This window comes from Haematobia irritans, chromosome 2 (assembly GCF_050003625.1).
Source record: "Haematobia irritans isolate KBUSLIRL chromosome 2, ASM5000362v1, whole genome shotgun sequence".
Taxonomy (NCBI): Eukaryota; Metazoa; Arthropoda; class Insecta; order Diptera; family Muscidae; genus Haematobia; species Haematobia irritans.
The window spans coordinates 38,448,588-38,472,559 of NC_134398.1; the positions used below are offsets into that span (position 1 = coordinate 38,448,588).

Consider the following 23,972-nt stretch of genomic DNA (forward strand, 5'->3'; position numbering starts at 1 on the left):
TTTAGGGATTTTTTGGAGAAATCGATTTAATCTTTTGTAACAAAATTTTATTTCTAAAGGAAATTTTCTCGAAATTTTATTTCTGTAGAAAATTTTGTCAAAATTTTATTTCTATAGAAAATTTTTTCAAAATTGTATTTCTATAGAAAATTTTGTTAAAATTTTATGTTTATAGAAATTTTTTTCAAAATTGTATTTCTATAGAAAATTTTGTCAAAATTTTATTTCTGTAGAAAATTTTGTCAAAATTTTATATCTATAGAAAATTTTGTTTAATTTTTATTTCTATAGAAAATTTTGCCAAAAATTTATTTCTATAGAAAATTTTGTCAAAATTTTATTTCTATAGAAAATTTCATTAAAATTTTATTTCTATAGAAAATTTTGCCAAAATTTTATTTCTATAGAAAATTTTTTCAAAATTGTATTTCTATAGAAAATTTTGTTAAAATTTTATTTCTATAGAAAATTTTGTCAAAATTTTATTTCTATAGAAAATTTTCTCAAAATTGTATTTCTATAGAAAATTTTGTTAAAATTTTATTTCTATAGAAAATGTTGTCAAAATTTTATTTCTATAGAAAATTTCATCAAAATTTTATTTCCATAGAAAATTTTGTCAAAATTTTATTTCTTTAGGAAATTTTGTCAAAATTTTATTTCTATAGAAAATTTTATCAAAATTTTATTTCTATAGGAAATTTTGTCAAAATTTTATTTCTATAGGAAATTTTGTCAAAATTTTATTTCTATAGAAAATTTTTTCAAAATTGTATTTCTATAGAAAATTTTGTTAAAATTTTATTTCTATAGAAAATTTTGTTAAAATTTTATTTCTATAGAAAATTTTGCCAAAATTTTATTTCTATAGAAAAATTTTTCAAAATTGTATTTCTATAGAAAATTTTGTCAAAATTTTATTTCTATAGAAAATTTCATCAAAATTTTATTTTTATAGAAAATTTTATCAAAATTTTATTTCTATAAAAAATTTTGTCAAAATTTTATTTCTATAGGAAATTTTGTCAATATTTTGTCAGAAGTTCATTTCTGTAGAAAATTTATGAAATACCTCTTTGAAAAATCTACCTCTATAAACATCAAAAATTCTACCAATCTACCAAACAATAAAAAATCTACCATTTCTGGTAGAATTCTACCAACTTTATCAACGTGTTACCACCCAATTCTACCACTTGATTATTTAGAAGTAAAATTTCGTTCATAAATACAAGGTGACCGAACTCTCATTTTCATATCTCCAGCATTTGCAAGACGATCATCTGTCTCTTGGTGTTGTGGTTCGAAATCTTGGTCTTATTGCAGCTTGCTGGATTTGACAAAATTTTAATTTTTAATGTATTACTGATTTTCTCCAACAGAGCCTTTTGCTTTATTTGTTTGTTTTTTTTTTTACTAGTCAAAAATGTATTGCGAGGAATTTAAGTTTAAATTGCGGATTTTTGGGGACGAAAACATCATAATTTGGGGACAAGAGCCTGAAAAATACTGGCAACACTGTTTCCATCTATATATTAATCTCTATGCTCTCTCTCTCTCGCTATCTCTCTCTCTGAGTAGGGAAATATGTTTATCAATGTTCGTTAGCACAAATACCCCAATGCAGCAATTCATCAAAACTTCTAGAAAATATTTGCTAAACGTAGCTGAAAATAACTTTGAATACAAATAATAAATTATTGTTTTACTGCTTTTTTTTGGAGTAAATAAACATTACAATGGTCATAATCAATTTCTCGGATGCTTGGCAAGCAATAAATCTTTCATTTTCTTTTTTTCACATGCTATAGTATTTACCTTTAATCATTCATATATATACCACACATATTTTGACTTGTTGATTTATTATTTGCGAAAATAAGCTTACTATTAATATCGCTAATTGAATCATCAATGCGGTTAATAAGGAAAGCCTCCAAAAAAGGAGAGTCATATGAAAGAAATAAAAAAAAAACAAAGAAAAAAAGAATAGAACAAAAATAACAAATTATACTCGTATGTCTACATAGACAAACATGTGTACAATTTTAACCCTAGGATATGGTCTTTTGTATTAAAAAAAAACTTTGAATGGAGTCCAGCTGACATCTTTATTGCAATTATCTCTTTAGGCAGTACAGACAGAATTTATTTTCTTCTTGATTTCATTTTTACTCGTATTTATGTGATGACAATGAGAAAATATGGCCATTTGATTTTTCTCTTTTCTCTTTTTCTCAGTTTTTCTATGGTATCTTAATCCAAGATCTACTCTATATGGTATGTTTGGTTATTAGGGATGAGTGAGGGATGACGTGGGCAAAAACTCAAAAATCCATCACTACAGGATGGTGATGGAATATAATAACAGGTTGGCTGATAAGTACCCGGTCTACCAAAGAAAAACACATTTTTTGTCAAAATTCGTTTTTATTATTCAACATCACCCAGAGAAGGAATATGATCACCTCAAACATGTTTTAAGAGCAAAATGTTATTTTTGGGTGGTGACCATGTAACATGGTTTTCGCAACCATGTTATTTTCTCGGAAATCATGTATCTGATTTCGGCAAGTAGGTTATATTTGACGAGAAAATAACATTTTAGTGACAAACATGTTACATGGTCACCATACAAAAATAACATTGTGCTCTTGAAACATGTTTGAGGTGATCATATGCCTTCTCTGCGTGATAGTTCCCTTCAAGAGCGATACAACGATTGTAACAACCTTCCAATTTTAGTACTCCTTCGGTTTTGCCTCAAAATAGGCCTCAGATTCGGCGATCACCTCTTCATTGCAGCCAAATTTTTTCCCTGCGAGCATCCTTTTGAGGTCTGAGATCTGGAGAATACGGTGGGTGAGGAAGCAATTCGAAGCCCAATTCATGTATTGTTGCCATCGTTCTCAATGACTTGTGGCACGGTGCATTGTCTTGGTGGAACAATTTCGACCTTCAAACGCTCCAATAACGCCATATAATAGTCACTGTTGATGGTTTCTCCTTCTCAAGATAATCGATAAAAATTATTCCATGCGCATCCCAAAAACAGAGGCCATTACTTTGCCAGCGGACTTTTGAGTCTTTCCACGCTTCGGAGACGCTTCACCGGTCGCTGTCCACTCAGCCGACTGTCGATTGGACTCAGGAGTGTAGTGGTGGAGCCATGTTTTATCCATTGTCACATATCGACGGAAAAACTCGGATGTATTACGAGTTAACAGCTGCAAACACCGCTCAGAATCATCAACACGTTGTGTTTTTGGTCAAATGTGAGCTCGCGCTTCACCCATTTTGTACAGAGCTTCCGCATATCCAAATATTGATGAATGATATGACCAACACGTTCCTTTGATATCTTTAAGGCCTCTGCTATCTCGATCAACTTCATCTTACGGTCATTCAAAATCATTTTGTGGATTTTTTTGATGTTTTCGTCGGTAACCACCTCTTTCGGGCGTCCATTGCGTTCACCGTCCTCCGTGCTCATTTCACCACGCTTGAATTTTGCATATCAATCAATTATTGTTGATTTCCCTGGGGCAGAGTCCGAAAACTCATTATCAAGCCAAGTTTTGCTTCCACCGAATTTTTTCCCTTCAGAAAATAGTATTTTATCAAAACACGAAATTCCTTTTTTTCCATTTTTTTTTCACAATAACAAAAGTTGCTTTACAAAAGACGCTCTATCTCACAAACTAATTGACTTACAGACGTCAAATTTTGACACGAATCATTTGAAGGTTGGTACTATATAAAAATAATATGCATTTAATACTAGCGACGCCATCTATTTGCAAGTCCGGGGACTTATCAGCCAACCTGTTAAGTGTATATCGGGCGACAGATATATATGTGTGCTATATCTAAATCTGAACCGATTTCAACCAAATTAGGCATGCATAGCTATGATCTTAATTCTAATCTCTGTGCAAGACTTTGTACTATGCGCTTGTATGGACAAAGTTAGAATATGCACAACTTGTTTGGAGCTCGTCGTGTAGTACGCATATCAATCGTATTGAACGTCTTCAGAAAAAATTTGTGAAGTTTTGCTTAAGTTCACTCAATTTTACTGAGCCAATTCCACCCTATGAGCATCGATGTAAATTGATACATTTGCCTACATTAAAAGATCGAAGACTTCTGCAATGCATTCTATTCTTATATAAAGTTCTATGTGGTACTTTAGATTGTCCTTATATTCTTAGTAAAATAGGATTTCATGTACCATCCCGAAGATTAAGAAATTTTTAAGTTTTTCATGTTCCTTGTCATAGAACTAGCTACGCTATGAATGAGCCCATCACCAGATTTCTTACAGAATGTAATAGACTATGTTTGCTATACGACGTAGACTTTTCTTTGAATATTCATCAATCTACCCAGCAAAAACTAGGTAACCACATCTCATTACAATTGGCATTACCAGGAGTAATGCTGTCATTACACGTTGCATTACATTGCGGTGAGTTATAATGACTTACTTGTAATGACAAAAATAAATATAATGCCTAATAATTTTCGAATAGTTTTAGGCAGTTGGCTTAATGAAATAGAATTTAAAGGATTGAATACTTCTTAGTACGAATGAACTGAAATATTTTTCTATGCTAAGTGTTATTCGTATGAATGATAAGCTTTCTATAATAAAGGAAGTCAGAGTTATCATTTTATAAGAAATTTTACTAAATTTGGTTTTAGTTTTTGTTCGGTTTTTGTTCATTTTTACGAATGCTTTGTTATCAGTGGATAAAATTTTCCTGTTCAGTAGTAAATTCGTATACCCTGCGAAGAAAACAGTATTAGTAAAATGCCATAAATTTTTTGTGATTCAATCACGAAATTAATTGATACAATTAATTTGTAATTGAAATGTCTTCAATCACAGAAATGTTATTAATTGATACTATTATTTTTGTGATTGATTTTTATTTCAATTAAAAAATTTGTTGAATAAATTAAATTTTTAATTGAATATTTTTTAAAACTCAAATAAAATTTTAATTGGAAAAATTTTCGTGAAATTTTTTTGTGGGTAGTTAATGAACTATTCCTAACTGCTTTCAGGATAGGATTTTTTTTACTGAAGCAAGTAAATTTTATTATTTCACACAATAACACTAGTTTACAAAAAAATAAAAAATTCATGTACACTTAATGAAAGGCAAATTTTCTTATGTATTTTGATCTGCTGAATTCGAAAAAAAATCAAATTTTTTTTTTATGGAACGACATTTTTCGGTCGTTTTTCTTCTAGTTGATCTTATTACTTACGTTAGAGTATCATCTATACGATCATGAACTTCTCTTCCAGACGTTTTTTCAATGGTTTATACTTTTCTGGCGGAAAAGGTCCTTTGTAAATTTTTTGAAAATTTGGCTTTTCGCATCGAAAATTTTTAAACCACTTAACTTATCATAGATACAATTGTACCCGATTATTCGTCATTTTAATACCTTTCATTTAAGTACCAACAACGATATAATCGGACATTTTTAACTCGAGATATAATTTGTTTAGAGAGAAAAGAGCGAAAAAATAAAAATAACAGGATATCTCAAAAACTACTCCATAGAAAATTTTTAAACATTTTTTTTTCGAATTCAGCAGATCAAAATACATAAAAAAGGTCGGCTCTCATCAAGTGTACATTTTCAGTGTAAACTAGTGTAATTTAACTTAATGCAAATAAAATGGCTAATCTAAATGGATAAATATTTTTTCCTTTAGTTTCGAAGACACTTTTTTCTGGGTGTAGTGCTCCTATTACACCATTACTCGCCATATTTTGATCCATTGTAATCGCAATAGAAATCAATATTTTCGTGATTTGGTTGCCTGAGACAATAAGTGGCTATTTTACAAGCTTTGGTGTATCTACGAATAAGTGATTACATATTATGTTATTATATGCTTTAAAAGCACTACTTATTTCATGGCCGAAAGTATGCCTGGAGAGAAGTACTTTCCTCCTAGGACATGCGTATGTAAATGTAATCCGGAGCGATGCCAATTAATAAGTGGTTATTATTTTTTAAAACGGCTTACCTACAAGATTACCGGGTAATGAGAGTTTTTGCTGGGTAAGAACTTGTTAAACACAATTTATTATTAAGCATTAGACTGTAAGGAATATTTTTCCCTAGACGAGATAAATAAATAAATAAAATTTCACTTAAATCGGATTACAAATTTGACCTCTGTTGTAATATGAGTGTAAATCGGACGAAAGATATATATGGAAGCTATATCTAAACCTGAACCGATTTCAACCAAAATTTGTATTTGTATCGATAACGTTAATTCTATTCCCTGTACGAAATTTAAAGCATATCAGGGTAAAACTCTGGCTTCTGAGGCCATATATGTGTATATCGGGCGAATGATATATATGGGAGCTATATCTAAATCTGAACCGATTTCAACCAAATTCTGCGCAACTTACGATACTATTAATTGCACTCTTTGTGAAAAATTTAAAGTAAATATCGTTTAAATTCTGGCTTCTGAGACCATATATGTAGATATCAGGCGAAAGATATATATGGGAGCTATATCTAAAACTGAACCGATTTCTTCTAAAATCAATAGGTTTCTATTCTGACCCAAAATACATATTTGTGTCAAATTTGAAGTCGATTGGAGTAAAATTGCGACCTTGACTTTGATCACCAAAATGTGTTCACAGATAGACGGACGGACAGACAGGCGGACGGACAATATAGCCAAAGACACCATATGTCTAGCTCGTCTCCTTCTGGGTGTTTCAAACATATGCACTAACTTATAATACCCTGTTCCACAGTGTTGTGCAGGGTATAATTAGGATTATAGTTGCTCGAAAATTTTCTATAGACATACAATTTTGACAAAATTTGTATAGAAATAAAATCTTGGCATAATTGTCTATAGAAATAAAATTTTAAAAAATTTTCTATTGAAATAAAATTTTGACAAATTTTTCTATAGAAATAAAATGTTGGCAATATTTTCTATAGAAGTAAAATTTTGCAAAAATTTTCTATAGAAATAACATTTTGACAAAATTTTTTATAGAAATAAAATTTTCACAAAATTTTCTATAGAAATAAAATTTTCACAAAATTTTCTATAGAAATAAAATATTGCAACAATTTTCTACATTTTTAACAAAATTTTCAATAGAAATACAATTTTGACAAAATTTTCTATAGAAATAAAAATTTGCAAAAAATTTTCTATAGAAATAAAATTTTGCAAAAATTTTCTGTAGAAATAAAATTTTGCAAAAATTATCGATAGAAATAAAATTTTGTAAAAATTTTCTGTAGTAATAAAATTTTGCAAAAATGTTCTACATAAATAAAATTTTGCAAAAAATTGCTATAGGAATAAAATTTTGGAAAAATTTTCTGTAGAAATAAAATTTTGACAAAATTTTCTATAGAAATAAAATTTTAATAAAACTTTCTAAAAAATAACTTTTTTTCAAAAATTTTCTATAGAAATAAAATTTTGGAACAAATTTCTATAGAAATAACATTTTGACAAAATTTTCTGTAGAATTAAAATTTTGCAAAAATTTTCTATCGAAATACATTTTTGACAAAATTTTCTATAGAAATAAAATTTTGCAAAAATTTTCTATCGAAATATATTTCTGACAAATTTTTCAATAGAAATAAAATTTTGATAAAATTTTCTATGGAAATAAAATTTTGCAAAAACTTTCAATAGAAATAAAATTTTGCAAAAATGTTCTATATAAATAAACGTTTGCACAAAATTGCTATAGAAATAATTTTTTTAAAAATTTTCTGTAGAAATGAAATATTGACAAAATTTTCTATAGAAATAACATTTAATAAAACTTTCTATAAAATGAAATTTTACAAAATTTTTTTATAGAAATAAAATTTTGACAAAATATTCTACAGAAATAAAATTTTGACAAGATTTTGTATAGAAATAAAATTTTCACAAAATTTTGTATAGAAATAAAATTTTGACAAAATTTTCTATAGAAATAAAATTTTCACAAAATTTTCTATAGAAATGAAATTTTCACAAAATTTTCTATAGAAATAAAATTTTTACAAAATGTTCTATCGAAATACATTTTTGACAAAATTTTCAATAGTAATAAAATTTTGCAAAAATTATCTATAGAAATAAAATTTTTCAAAAAATTTCTATAGAAATAAAATTTTGCAAAAAATTGCTACAGAAATAAGATTTTGGAAAAATTTTCTGTAGAAATAAAATGTTGACACAATTTTCTATAGAAATAAAATTTTGACAAAATATTCTACAGAAATAAAATTTTGACAAAATTTTGTATAGAAATAAAAATTTGACAAAATTTTCTATAGAAATAAAATTTTCAAAAAATTTTCTATAGAAATAAAATTTTCACAAAATTTTCTATAGAAATAAAAATTTGACAAAATTTTCTATAGAAATAAAATTTTCAAAAAATTTTCTATAGAAATAAAATTTTCACAAAATTTTCTATAGAAATAAAATTTTTACAAAATGTTCTATCGAAATACATTTTGGACAAAATTTTCAATAGTAATAAAATTTTGCAAAATTATCTATAGAAATAAAATTTTGCAAAAAATTTCTATAGAAATAAAATTTTGCAAAAAATTGCTACAGAAATAAAATTTTGGAAAAATTTTCTGTAGAAATAAAATGTTGACACAATTTTCTATGGAAATAAAATTTTGACAAAATATTCTACAGAAATAAAATTTTGACAAAATTTTGTATAGAAATAAAAATTTGACAAAATTTTCTATAGAAATAAAATTTTCAAAAAATTTTCTATAGAAATAACATTTTCACAAAATTTTCTATAGAAATAAAATTTTTACAAAATGTTCTATCGAAATACATTTTGGACAAAATTTTCAATAGTAATAAAATTTTGCAAAATTATCTATAGAAATAAAATTTTGCAAAAATTGTCTATAGAAATAAAATTTTGCAAAAAATTGCTATAGAAATTAAATTTTTGGAAAAATTTTCTGTAGAAATAAAATGTTGACACAATTTTCTATAAAAATAAAATTTTAATAAAACTTTCTATAAAATAAAATTTATTCAAAAATTTTCTAAAGAAATAAAATTTTAATAAAACTTTTACTAAAATAAATTCTTTTCCAAAAATTTTTTATAGAAATAACATTTTGACAAAATTTTCTATAGAATTAAAATTATGCAAAAATTGTCCATGTATATATACAATTCGTTTCAGAGGAAATCTTTTTTTGTGTATTTCGTTTTTTACCCAAGTCGAGATAAATTTTTTAATCAGGACACCCTATTTCATATATATATATATATATTTATGTAATTATTTCTACTTGTGCCAAGTCTCACTGTTTGCTCACAGTTTTGTTTGCCAATGTCTGTTTGTCCAACTTCTATTTTTCGAATGCTTATATTTTTTTACATTTGATAACATCATAAGTGTATCCTTTTTCTTCCTCAATGTGCCATTGTTATTATTCTTTATTGTGGTTGAAGCCACAACAAGTGGCTTTGGAATAACACCAGTCACATTTTTCCTTTATGGTTGAGTTGAATGATCACACACAATGAATATGGTTAATAAGAAAAAATCAAAAAAAAAAAAAAAAAAAACAACGATTGATATGACAATCACCAAACAGACTAAATTTACTATGGATGGCATACCATACACAATGCCTAGGATCTAAGGAATTGACCCATGGTACTTGGTTGTGGCTCCCTGAGGGATTAAAATATATTGGTTTGTTGTTATTGACCAAGGCTGGAAATTATATCGCTTTTGTACAGCAAAAGCCCAGTTATACTGGGCCCATAATCGTCAAGAATGTTAAAGAAATTTCATTTGGTTTTATATGATATTCTTGTAATTTTTTTAAGATCTAGATTTTAAAAAGGCGCCACGAAATAAGCCGCCCCACTGAAATACATTTTCAAATCAAATATAAAATAAAATTGGTGACTTTTTTCATGACCAATAAATCATCAAAGCCGTTAAGGAAATTATTCAACCCCCCACCGAAAAAAAGTAAATAAATTCTCAAAAATCTTGATGATAAATATCACAACTATTTTGCATACTGTTTTCTCAAAATAGTTAAGAGCATAAAATTGAATTATATGTAAATTCATTATTTCTTTACAAAAATTTTGCATGAAATGTGCTGCTGCCACTCTTGGACTAAACCTGGGCAATTAAACCAAATAATTTTTTTTCAAATTGAAAATAACTTTATTTTTCTATACATTTGGATTTAATAAGAAGATTTATTAAAAATAAATCGGATGTGAAACTATGCTATACGGACACGTTTGCTACATTTGGGACAATTCTATAAAAAATAATAGATTTTTTTATTGTTTGGTAGATTATGGAAAATATATAGAAATAAAAACTTGACAAAATTTTCTATAGGAATAAAGTTTTGCCAAAATTATCTATAGAAATAAACTTTTGACAAAATTTTCTATAGAAATAAAATTTTGACAAGATTTTCTGTAGAAATAATATTTTTATTAAATTTTCTATAAGAAATAAAATTTGATAAAATTTTCTATCAATGATTTGGACAATATATTTCATAAATATAGAATTATGTCTTCATATTGATCAACTACCAAATTTTATTACATGTGTATTTAGAAGAAACTTTTCATGGTGATGATGGTGACTGAACTCCCATTTTCATTTCTTGAGTATTTGTGAGACGATCACAGCTGTCCTGATGTTGGGTTTTCAAATCATGATTTTATTGCAGCAAGCTGGTATGATAAAAAAATCATATTATTTGAAATTTTTAAACTTATCAAAAATATATTGATTTTTTGAGACTATTTGATTTAAATTGGGGACGAAACCGTCCCAATTTGGGGACAATAGCCAGACAAATACTGGCAACACTGTACAATGGAAAATGACAAAGAGGTACGTGATGATAAATAGCTTACATAGTGAATCAGCTTCCTTTCTATGCCAAAAGGTACTTTGAGAATGAAATTTCTTTCTAGCAAAAAAAAAAAAAATGGGTAACCCCTTCGGGCATGTCATTCAAAGACAATTTAGAAGAAGACACAGTTTTGTCATAACAAAACTGAAGCACCAGAGGTCTCTATTATCATTATATCATGTAGATTGCGTCGATGTGTCTTTCAAATATACTGCCGTTTGTTTCGGAAAATATCAATAGCATTTGTGATTTTGATAAATTTCTGAATTAAAAAACATAAAACAATATAAAAAACGAGGATAGAAAATTAAAATAAAAAGTGTATGTTTACTAAACCGAATATTTATTGTGTTGTTTTTGAGGATAATACTGTTTCAATTCCTGGTCAGAGCTGGCTTGGAAAAAAAATTGACATATACAGCATTTTTTCTCACATAGGCCCCTACAGGAACCAGGCTGCGCCTTTTTCTAGATTGTCTTTGTGTCATTTCAATGCAAGCATTTCTGAAGTTGAAAAATAACTACTTTGTCACAAGAATACATGCTCTTCAAAAATAATAGCTTTAACATAAAACTCTCAACATGTTTTTAGTATTCTCGTTCGTAGTTTTATTTACATGTATATGTTACTCTCTTTTATAGTTTTATATTCTCTTTCCTTCTCTCTGTTCTGTTCATATTTATAGTACAATTTGTAAATTAAAAATCTTCTGAGGCCAGGAGGAATCCAACTCAGGTGTTTTGTTTTCAAATCCAATACTCTACTCCACGTCATGGATCATTCTCTCAAGTAAATAGAGAAACATTCACTTGGCAAGACTACAAACTACCTTACATATTCCATCAATGAACAGTAATCTCTCTAAATCTCTCTCAATAATGGTTCATTGCCTGATTTAAACATTCCTTTTTAAATTTTACACCACAATCCCAAACTCCTATACCATTACAAAACCTAAACGCCAGTGTAGACGAACATAGTCTTAATTCCAATTCCAATTCATATTCAAAATTCCAATACCCCAAAAATATTCATGCAACCAAACCCCAAATATTAACCACAAAATAAATAACCACAAGTGAAAGCGAACAAAAATCCTCCATGTAAACCCTTGACAATATGATCTTAGGAAGAAATTCACATGAACTACATCTTGAACGGTTGAATTGTTGAGGCCAAATGGGATGGGCTGCGAAGTGTGAATCTAATAAAAGTGTAAATTCCAATAGAATAGAAGCTAATATATTTTTAAAGGGAAAATCACGTAGACAACGCCAACGCCTCTTGCTAAAGTGAGAGTTAAATAAAGGCAGGATGGTGTGAGGTAATCACACCACACCTGTTAGATATAATCTCTGGAGTGTTGTACTGTGTTCTCTTATTTATTCTCTAACACAAGCTATGTATAAATGTTCAAATTTTATTCTATAGCTTTCATGCCCTCAAAGGATTTATTGGGTAGGGATATATCATTACATACAAAAAATGAATACAATCGTTTTTGAAATTTGATTTAATTTAATTCCTATGCTATATAAATTTTTTGTTTTAATATATCTCTGAAAGTGAATGAAGAGTATGAATTCTTTGGGTTAGAAAACTGAAGAGAAAAAATATTCCTAAATTATATAGATCAATGATAAATTGAAGAACAAAACAGAATTTCCTTAATATTTTTCTTTTGGTTTTACTATGGCGCACATGGACGAAGTTCATAAAAAATTTAAAATTAAGCATTTACAAAATAGGTCGAGCAAAACCTGGTAAAAATGTTTAAAATAGAATATTGTTTTTACAATGCTCTTTTAAAATTTTCTAATAGATTTGGGCGCTGAATAATTAAATGAATTAAATCAATTAACTTTTGTTATTAAATATTTTTTCAATTTTAATTTAAAAAATAGGTACACTAAAAAACGCATATCCGGTTGCCAAATAGTTTGTCTTTACACTAATGATTTTGGTATTGAGCCAACTAATCGGAGATTTCAAGTAATGACATCTTTAAGACTCAATTCTCCTTTAAATTTGAATTCTCCTTTAAATTTTTGCGTATATTATTGTATGTTAAGATACAAACTTTAATCTATTCGTTTTTCAGATTTTTTTTATCAAAGTGCTTTAAAAATTTTATAACAATTTTATAACATCAAAGTGCTTTAAAAATTTTATAACATTTTATTTTTATAGAAAAATTTGCTAAAATTTTATTCCTATAGATAATTTTGTCAAAATTTTATTTCTATAGAAATTTTTGACAACATTTTATTTCTATATAAAATTTTCTCAAAATTTTAGTTCAATAAAATTTTTTGTTAAAATTTTGTCAAAGTTTTATTTCTATAAAAAAATTTTGTGTAAATATTTTTCTATAGAAAATTTTGTCAAAATTTTATTCCTATAGCTAATATTGTCAACATTTTATTTCTTTAGAAAATTCTGTCAAAATTTTATTTCTATAGAAAAATTTGTCAAAATTTTATCTCCATAGAAAGTTTTGCCAACATTTTAGTTTTATGGAACATTTTGTAAAAATTTCCATTTTATAGAATTTTTTGACAAAATTTACTTTCTATAGAAAATTTTGTCAAAATTTTATTCCTATAGAAAATTTTGTCACAATTTTATATCTATAGAAAATTATGTAAAAATATTGATTCTAAAGAAAATATTTTTCAACATTTTATTTCTATAGAAATTTTTTGTTAAAATGTAACGTCTTTAGAAAATTTTGTCGAAATTTTATTTCAATAGAAATTTTTGTCAACATTTTATTTCTATATAAAATTTTCTCAAAATTTTAGTTCAATAAATTTTTTTTTTTAAATGTTAAGTCTATTGAAAATTTTGTCAAAATTTTATTTCTATAAAAAAATTTTGTCTAAGTTTTTTTCTATAGAGAATTTTGTCAAAATTTTATTTCTATAGAAAATTTGTCAAAATTTTATTTCTATAGAAAATTTTTGTTAAAATGTTACGTCTAAGAAAATTTTGTGAAAACTTTGTTTCTATATTTTATTCAAAACTTTATTTCTACAGAAAATTTTGTCACAATTTTATTTCTATACAAATGTTTGTCAACAGTTTAGTTCAATAAAAAATATATATAGAAAATTTTGTCAAAGTTTTATTTCTATAAAAAATTTTTTCTAAATCTTTTTCTATAGAAAATTTTATTTCTATAGAAAATATTGTCAACATTTTATTTCTATAGAAAATTCTGTTAAAATTTAATTTCTGTGGAAAAATTTGTCAAAATTTTATTTCTACGGAATATTTTGTCAAAATTTTATTTCTATACAAATATTTGTCAACATTTTAGTTCATTAAAAAATTTTTGTTGACATGTTATGTCTATAAAAAATTTTGTCAAAGTTTTATTTCTACAAAAAAATTTTGTCTAAATCTTTTTCTATGGAAAATTTTGTCAAAATTTTATTTCTATAGAAAATATTGTCAACATTTTATTTCTATAGAAAATTCTGTTAAAATTTTATTTCTATTGAAAATTTTTGTTAAAATGTTACGTCTATAGAAAATTTTGTCAAAACTTTATTTCTACAGAAGATGTTTTCAAAATTTTTTTTCTACAGAAAATTTTGTCAAAATTTTATTTCTATACAAATTTTTGTCAACATTTTAATTCATTAAAAAATTTTTGTTGAAATGTTATGTCTATAGAAAATTTTGTCAAAGTTTTATTTCTATAGAAAATATTATCAACATTTTATTTCTATAGAAAATTCTGTTAAAATTTAATTTCTATAGAAAAATTTGTCAAAATGTGATCTCTATAGAAAGTTTTGCCAAAATTTTAGTTCTATAGAAAATTTTGTACAAATTTCCATTTCATAGAATTTTTTGACAAAATTTTATTTCCATAGAAAATTTTGTCAAAATTTGTCAAAATTTGATCTCTATAGACAGTGTGGCCAAAAATTTAGTTCTATAGAAAAAATTTCCATTTTATAGAATTTTTTGACAAAATTTTATTTCCATAGAAAAATTTGTCAAAATTTTATTTCTATAGAAAATTTTGTCAAAATTTTATTTCTATACAAAATTTTATTTCTATAGAAAATTCTGTCAAAATTTTATTTCTATAGAAAATTTTATTAACAAATTATTCCTGTAGAGAATTTGGTCTAAATTTCATTTCTGTAGAAAATTTAGTCAAAATTTTAGTTCTATATAAAATTTTGTCAACATTGTATTTCACTAGAAAATTTTTTCAAAATTTTATTTCTGTAGATTTTATTACAATTTTATTTTTAAAGAAAATTTTATTTCGATAGAAAATTTTGTCAAAATTTTATATCTATAGAAAATTCTGTCAAAATTTTATATCTATAGAAAAATTTATTAAAACCACCACAAAAACGTCAAGAATTCTACAAATCTGGGAAACATTAATAAATCTATCATATTAGATTTTTCATTAATTTTAAAGAATTTTTCAGAATTATTAAACTTGGCTTTAATAATTCTGAAAAATTCTTTAATATTAATGAAAAAATTATCTAAATCAAAGAAAATTTTCTTTCATGTAAAGAGACCCATGTTAAATTCGAATCACTTAAGTATAAGAACAAAACAAGTTTAATGAAAAGATTATCGACTTGTGGACATGGAAAAGAACGTTATATGAGAGAAATGGGTCTTCTATGCTAAGCAAAATCAGCATTCGTATTTTAAGAAAATGAAATCTTTGGCCGACATTTTTTTTGTAATGTGGGTGATATTACTTCTGTACTTTTACTCAAAAAAAAAGAGGGCATCATTGTGACAATGCTCTCTTAAAAGTTTCTACTAGCTTTAGGTGTTGAGGAATCAAATGAATGTAACTAATTTCATTTTTTTAATCAAATATTTGTTTAATTTCAATTAAAATTTTAATTCAAAACTATATGGGTGAAATGTTTTCTATTCGTTTACTCCAAAAAATGTGTCGACTAAAATCTATTAAAAACGTAGTAAAAAAAATGATGGTCTCATCATTTTGACAATGCTCTCTTAAAATTTTCTTCTAGCTTTAAGTGTACAGGAATGAAATGAATTAAACAGTTTTTCACTTATTTAAAAAAAATATAAAGGTGATATTTTTTCCTGAATATGTTTTAAAACCTTGTTGTTTTATATATAAATTATTGAATATTTTCTATATATGGATCTAAGGCTTGAAAGTCAATAGTGGTTTATGTTTCAGTCTGATCGAATTCTGCTCCGTTTTTATTGATTTACTTTTAAACCTAGCTACGAATCCACTTTTTAATATTAATTTCTAAAATTCCCGTAATTCGCATTTTTATTAAAAAAAAAAATACTTTAAAGCCAATCCTTTCCTCCTTCTCCCGAAAACAAAAAGAAAACAGTCATATAACAAAACTGTTTCCTTAAGAAGACGAATTGCAGAGAAATATAATAAAGAATGACATAGGATAAATTCCCAAGGTTCAGTGTCAAAAGTCTTCCAGTCATTTTTTGATAAATCCTAATTAACCGAACGTACCACAAAAACTGTAAGATGACACACATTTCATACAATTAACGCATCAAATGGTGAGAAAGAATAAATGTGGATAATAATGTGTAATGCCACCAAGTACTTTAATATAGATCTTTAATTTCAAATGAATTAAAGATATTTGAGAATATACTAAACAGAGATTTATGAGAAGTGTTTTGATAAAATGAAATCAATACTCTAGCAACAAAACCATTATGGAATTTCACTTTTCTCTTTGTGTCTCACTCCCTCTCTTTCCCTTCTGGTTTTCTTACTCTACAGTAAAAATGTAAAAGCGATAAAAATTGTTATTCATTGTATCAAGCAAACATACCCTCCAACATACACTCCAGCATACACACATTACATTACACTATACATACACACACTAGCAACTCAATACATCTCTCTTAGTTGACACACAACAGGTGGTAGTAGCCCAGTTATAGGAGGTCAGAAAATGAACTAAACTTTCTTCATAACTTGACTTTGCATGGGCATTGTATTATCCTCCTGAGTGAATGATTCGTTGCATTTACCCTTCGTCTAGTCAAATACCCATTGAGCAACAAGTGTTTCTTATTGCGGAGACGTATAAATGGACATACTCGTATGTATGTATGTTTGGGTGTTAGATCTCTTGGCTATGGGATTTCTATGTCTGTTCTCAATTTTAATATTAATGTGACATTTCAACTTTTCAAATGTTTTCATTTATTTTCGTAATGTGTGTAGTAGTAACACATACAAGTTTATACAGCTTCTACACTGAGACAATAAACACTGGGATATTGTCGGTATTGATATTTATAACGGAATATATATTTTAGCAGCAAAAAAAAAAAAAAAAAACAATCACAATTTCTGTTGGCTTTAAACTATATTCAAATAAAAACCTATATTCAAATAATTTTAAAAAACAACGAATAAATAATAATAACATAAAAACTAAAAGTCTCACAGTATATAATATAACAGAAACCATTGTTGAGAGAATGTGTATGTCTACTGCAAGAATACATTATAAAGCCTACTTTTGGGCGAAGAATATATTTTTTTAACGTATTCCATTCAAATATAAAGAAAAATTTCCCTGTGACCAAATTAACTAAAGGAATTGAAAAAAAATACCTTTCCCCCATTTTCATGAAGCTTCGTTAGTACTCCGTTAACTAACGAACTTTTAAACCGTATTATGGACATAGCTGTCATCTTTCCTATAAATTTCATATGCCAGTTAGCAACTACTGCCGACAATTTTTCAGTTAAAGTTAACCGAAAAGAAGATAGTTGCAATTTATTTTCTGTTAACTGGGAGTTAAAGCCTAACGGAGCTACATGAAAATGGCCGTTAATTTGAAATTACAAAAACGATTTGAATATTTAATTTCAAATAAAATATATTTTTATTTATTTATTTATTTAGTGTAAATTACTTTACAAAAAATATAAAAAGTAACATTAGGACCTTCACCTAGATAAAATATATTAAAATTAGCATAACCGTTTAGAATTTCTGGAAAGTGGCACAACAAGTGCCACAAGCCATAAAAGGTGGCATACTTTTTCATAAAAAAAAAAAACAAAAATTAAATGTATTTATATACTATAGACGTAGTAAAATAACTTTTTGGTTTTAATTTAGATCTTAACTAGTCTAATATTAATTTTATCTTCAATCTTTGAAATTTTTTATTCGGTTTATCTACTATAGAAAAATTTTCAAGCATGCTTTTAGGCGGTAAAAAATATACACTGATAATATTGGGGTAAAAAATAGAAAAAATTCTCACAAATATAATATTCGACTCGTGAACTCGATTATTTTTTACGAATTCGGGAGCCACCGTGGTGCAATGGTTAGCATGCCCGCCTTGCATACACAAGGTCGTGGGTTCGATTCCTGCTTCGACCGAACACCAAAAAGTTTTTCAGCGGTGGATTATCCCACCTCAATAATGCTGGTGACATTTCTGAGGGTTTCAAAGCTTCTCTAATTGGTTTCACTGCAATGTGGAACGCCGTTCGGACTCGGCTATAAAAAGGAGGTCCCTTGTCATTGAGCTTAACATGGAATCGGGCAGCACTAAGTGATAAGAGAGAAGTTCACCAATGTGGTATCACAATGGACTCAATAGTCTAAGTGAGCCTGATACATCGGACTGCCACCTAACCTAATCTACGAATTCAATAGTTTTTAAAAATTTTAATGCTATTAGAAGTTTGCCATTTCGTTTGTAACATATATAAATATCGATTTCCGACTACGATCTTCGAAATCGCAATATTCTCTTAACCCTAAGTTAGTGCATATGTTTGTAACACCCAGAAGGAGACGAGAAAGACACATGGTGTCTTTGCTCAGGGTGGGTCCCTGAGTCGATATAACCATGTCCGTCTGTCCGTCCGTCCGTCTGTCTGTGAACACATTTTTGTGATCAAAGTCTAGGTCGCAATTTAAGTCCAATCGCCTTCAAATTTGGCACATGTTCCTAATTTGGGTCAGAATAGAACCCTATTGATTTTGGAAGAAATCGGTTCAGATTTAGATATAGCTCCCATATATATCTTTCGCCCGATATGCACTAATATGGACCCAGCAGCCAGAGTTTTATACCCATTTGCTTGAAATTTTGTACAAACATAACACTTAGTTGTATAGTCAAGTGTGCAAAATTTGATTGAAATCGGTTCAGATTTAGATATAGCTCCCATATATATCTTTCGCCCGATATGGACTTATATGGCCCCAGAAGCCAGATTTTTGGCCGAATTTGGTTGAAATTTTGCACTAGGGGTACTATTAGTAGTATAGTCAAGTGTACAAAATTTGATTAAAATCGGTTCAGATTTAGATATAGCTCCCATATATATCTTTCGCACGATACGGACTAATATAGTCCTAGAAGCCAGAGTTTTGGCCCAATTTGGTTGAAATTTTGCACAGGGAGTAGATTTAGCATTGTAGCTGTGCGTTCCGAATTTGATTGAAATCGGTTCAGATTTATATATAGCTACCATATATAGCTTTCGCCTGATTGACACTCATATGACCACAGAGGCCATTTTTTTACTCCGATTTAGTTGAAATTTTGCACAGGGAGTAGAATTAGCATTATAGCTATGCGTGCCCAATTTGGTTGAAATCGGTTCTGATTTAGATATAGCTCCCATATATATGTTTTTCTGATTTCGAAAAAAATGGCCAAAATACCAATATTTTCCCTCTTAAAATCGCCTCTGCTTAGTCGAAAACTTGTAAAAAGGAATGTAATTTTCCTTATCATCAAATACATATATATGGAGCGATAATCATAAAAAAAACTTTTGCGAAATTTTCTTAAAATTGCTTCAGATTTAAATGTTTCCCATATTTGTTTTTTTACTAACATTGTGTTCCACCCTAGTGCATTAGCCGAACTAAAATTTTGAGTCTATAGATTTTGTAGAAGTCTATCAAATTCTGTCCAGATCGAGTGATATTTAAATGTATATATTTGGGACAAACCTTTATATATATCACCCAACACATTTGACGGATGTGATATGGTATCGAAAATTTGGATCTACAAAGTGCTGCAGGGTATAATATAGTCGGCCCCGCCCGACTTAAGAGTTTCCTTACTTGTTTCACATTGAGGATAGGAATAATTTACAGAAATAATCTTAAAATTAATTGAGAGATGAAATCTTTAGATTAAAAATAAATATAGGCTATATATTTATTTTGAGGACTTTGAATTTTTATTTTAAAGTTTCTTTTATTTAATCTTTTGCTCGGAATCAATACCCAAATCCTTAAGGGAAAGTCAAAGTTCTTGGATACAAGTAAACTTTGTTTTTGAGTGTATATATTATTTTATTTTACTTTATTTTATTTTATTTTATTTTATTTTATTTTATTTTATTTTATTTTATTATGTAACAAGATCTCCTACTTACTAATTATGTTCTAGAAATAGATCCATTATTTGTTAGAATTATTCGTTCAGTTTGTTATGTTTTTATGTGCACCTAGATTATTGATCATTAGTGTCGTGTTATTGGTTCATCACTAACAGTCTCTCTCGCTCTCTTTTAATAATAACTCAATTTTTCGAAATACTCAATTGGATCTCATTTATTTTGTAACAACAACATAACTCTTATTTGTATCACTACCGTTAGGCAAAGTATAAACTCTTTTAAATAAGAAAACACTGGAGAAATATGCCATTCTTGGTGTTTGGAAACCCCTGTCTGTGTTATTACTGGGGAATGCCGTCTCGAATACGTAAATTTATAAAATATAAAAAAAAAAAACATAAATAATTATTACTTGAATTGTAGAGCAGATTATACGAATACGTCTGTTTTGTCCTCATTCACCATAACATTTCCCCATAAGCTAATTTGACGTTTACGTCTGCCATAAAAGTAAAAAATCATTACAACACCAAGAGCTGGACAAGAATCTCATGCATTTCCTCTACAATTATATATTTCTATTTATTTATTTAACTGTAGGGAAAGTTCTAGTTTATAAATAGACCCGAGGAGAAATCCCGTTTATGAAAAAAATTTTATTTTATAAGTTGGTGTTCTACCCACTCTTATTTTTTATTGTTGTTAATAAAAAATATTGCTTTAATTAAAAACTCTATTTGATTAAATTAAAATTTTTAATGGCCCAATTAGTTTCATTGGTTGCTGTTTTTTAAATAAAAAAATTAATTGAATCAATTAATAATTTAATTTAATATATATTTTTTTCAATTCAATTAATTGAAAAAATATTGGTACAAATTGTTTATGAGTGTAGGGGATACATATATTTGTATTTTTCCCACTTAGTATTTAATAATAAATATTCCACAAACATTAATATGCTAATGAAATAAATATTTTCTATCTTTACAGTTTCCCTGAACTTTGTTTAAATTCATCTCCAACAGCCTAAAGAATTCTTCCAAAAATGATGACACAAAGGAAACTTGTTGCTGGTATCGTAGCTTCCACATTATTGTGTTTGTGGATCGTGTCGTATGCTGAAGCAGCACCAATGCCAAGGTAGTGGTAATATTTTTTCCAAAGAACTTTGGAATACTTTTTAAAAAATTATTTGATTTAAGACTGCATTAAAAATCAATAAAAAAACAAGTAAAGAAAGTCCAAAGTTTATCTTATGTCGTTTCGATTTCGATGAAAATTCTCAAACAATCGGACTTTTTCATTTAATAAACTTATTTTTGTTATATCTTCTTGAATATGCGTCCTGGAGAAAAAAGTAGGTTAACCACCCCACAAAACCAAAAATTTCAATGAACATCATCAAAAACTAATTTGTTTCTATGAAAACCATTTTTTTGATTAAATGTTCCTAAATATGCGTCCTAAAATAATCAAAATTTCGATGAAAATCTTCAAAAAAATCGGTGTTTTTATTTAAAAAATTTATTTTCGTCATACCTTCTTAAATATGTGTCCTCGAGCGTTAATTCGTGACCATCCCCAAACAATCGATAGTCCAATGAAAATCCTCAAAAAATCAGATTTTTATATGAAAATCTTATTTTGGCCATATCTCCTTAAATATTGCTCCTAGAGTGAAAAGGAGGTCCATTCGTGACCATCCTAAAAAAATAAAATTTTGATGAAAATCCTCAAAAAATGTGATATTTTATATGAAAAATTTAGTTTGGTCATATTTTCTTAACTATGCGCACTAAAACGAAAAGCAGGGGATTTCGTGGCAACCAAACAAAAAACACAAAATTTTGATTTTTATTAAAAAAAAAATTATTTTGGTCATATCTTCTTAAATATGAGTCCCAGAGCGAAAAGGAAGTTCATTCGTGACCATTCCCAAACAATGAAAATTCCGATGAAAATCTTCAAAAAATCAAATTTTTATATGAAAATATTATTTTGACCATATCTCCTTAAATGTGCGTCTTAGACACGGTTGCCATTCGTGCCAAAAATAATCTACCACATGTCTATAGAAATTGTTGTCAAAATTTTATTTCTATAGAATTTAGTTAAAATTTAATTTCTATAGAAAACTTTGTCAAAATTTTATTTCTATAAAAAATTTTGTCAAAATTTTATTTCTTTAGAAAAATTTCGTCAATTTTTTTCCTATAGAAAACTTTTCCAAATATTTTTTCTATAAAATTTTATTTTAATTTTTTTTCCATAAAAAATTTTGTTAATTTTTTTTTATAAAAATGTTTGTTAAAACTTTATGTCTATATAAAATTTTGTTTCTATAGAAAAATTTTGATAAAATTTTGTCTAATTTTTTTTCTATAGAAAACTTTTCCAAATTTTTTTCTTTTAAAAATAATATTGTTAAATTTTTTTTTCTATAAAAAATTTTGTTAAATATTTATACCCACCACCATAGAATGGTGACGGGGGTATAATAAGTTTGTCATTCCGTTTGTAACACATCGAAATATCGATTTCCGACTATATAAAGTATATATATTCTTGATCAGGGAGAAATTCTAAGACGATATAACCATGTCCACCTGTCCGTCTGTCTGTCTGTCTGTTGTAATCACGCTGCAGTCTTCAATAATGAAGCAATCGTGCTGAAATTTTGCACAAACTCGTCTTTTGTCTGCAGACAGGTCAAGTTCGAAGATGGGCTATATCGGTCCACGTTTTGATATAGTCCCCATATTAACAGACCTCCCGATATGGGGTCTTGGGCTTATAGAAATCGTAGTTTTTATCCAATTTACCTGAAATTTGAAATCTAGAGGTATGTTATGACAATAAAGAGGTGTGCCAAAAATGGTGAGTATCGGTCCACGTTTTGGTATAGCCCCTATATAGACCGATCTCCCGATTTTACTTCTTGGGCTTATAGAAACCGTAGTTTTTATCCAATTTGCCTGAAAATGAAAATCTGGAGGTATCTTCGAACCATAAATAGGTGTGCCAAAAATTGTGAGTATCGGGTCATGTTTTGGTATAGCCCCCATATAGACCGATCTCCCGATTTTACTTCTTGGGCTTCTAGAATCCGCAGTTTTTATGCAATTTATCTGAAATTCGAAATCAAGAGGTATTTTAGAACCGTAAAGAGGTGTGCCAAAAATGGTGAGCTTCGGTCCATGTTTTGGTATGGTCCCCATATAAACCGACCTTCCGATTTGGGGTCTTAGTCTTATAGAAACCGTAGTTTTTATCCAATTTGCCTGAAAATGGAAATCTAGAGGTATTTTCGAACCATAAATAGGTGTGTCAAAAATGGTGAGTATCGGTCCATGTTTTGGTATGGTCCCCATATAAACCGATCTCCCGATTTTACTTCTTGGACTTCTAGAATCCGCAGTTTTTATTCAATTTATCTGAAATTCGAAATCAAGAGGCATTTTAGAACCGTAAAGAGGTGTGCCAAAAATGGTGAGCTTCGGTCCATGTTTTGGTATGGTCCCCATATAAACCGACCTCCCGATTTGGGGTCTTAGTCTTATAGAAACCGTAGTTTTTATCCAATGA

General features: G+C 27.6%; 1 protein-coding gene across 2 annotated transcripts in view; it reads left to right on the top strand.

Moving 5' to 3' along the window:
• The window catches only part of Dh31 (diuretic hormone class 2), a 93,147-nt gene that overhangs the window by 54,584 nt on the left and 14,591 nt on the right, over positions 1–23,972 (top strand). The window contains exon 2 of one of the 2 annotated variants that reach the window (XM_075293781.1): positions 21,378–21,530. In XM_075293781.1, coding sequence (XP_075149896.1) covers positions 21,433–21,530 — 98 coding nt within the window. In that variant the 5' untranslated portion in view covers positions 21,378–21,432. The remainder of the gene's footprint in view (positions 1–21,377; positions 21,531–23,972) is intronic. The other variant, XM_075293782.1, reaches the window with a different exon arrangement.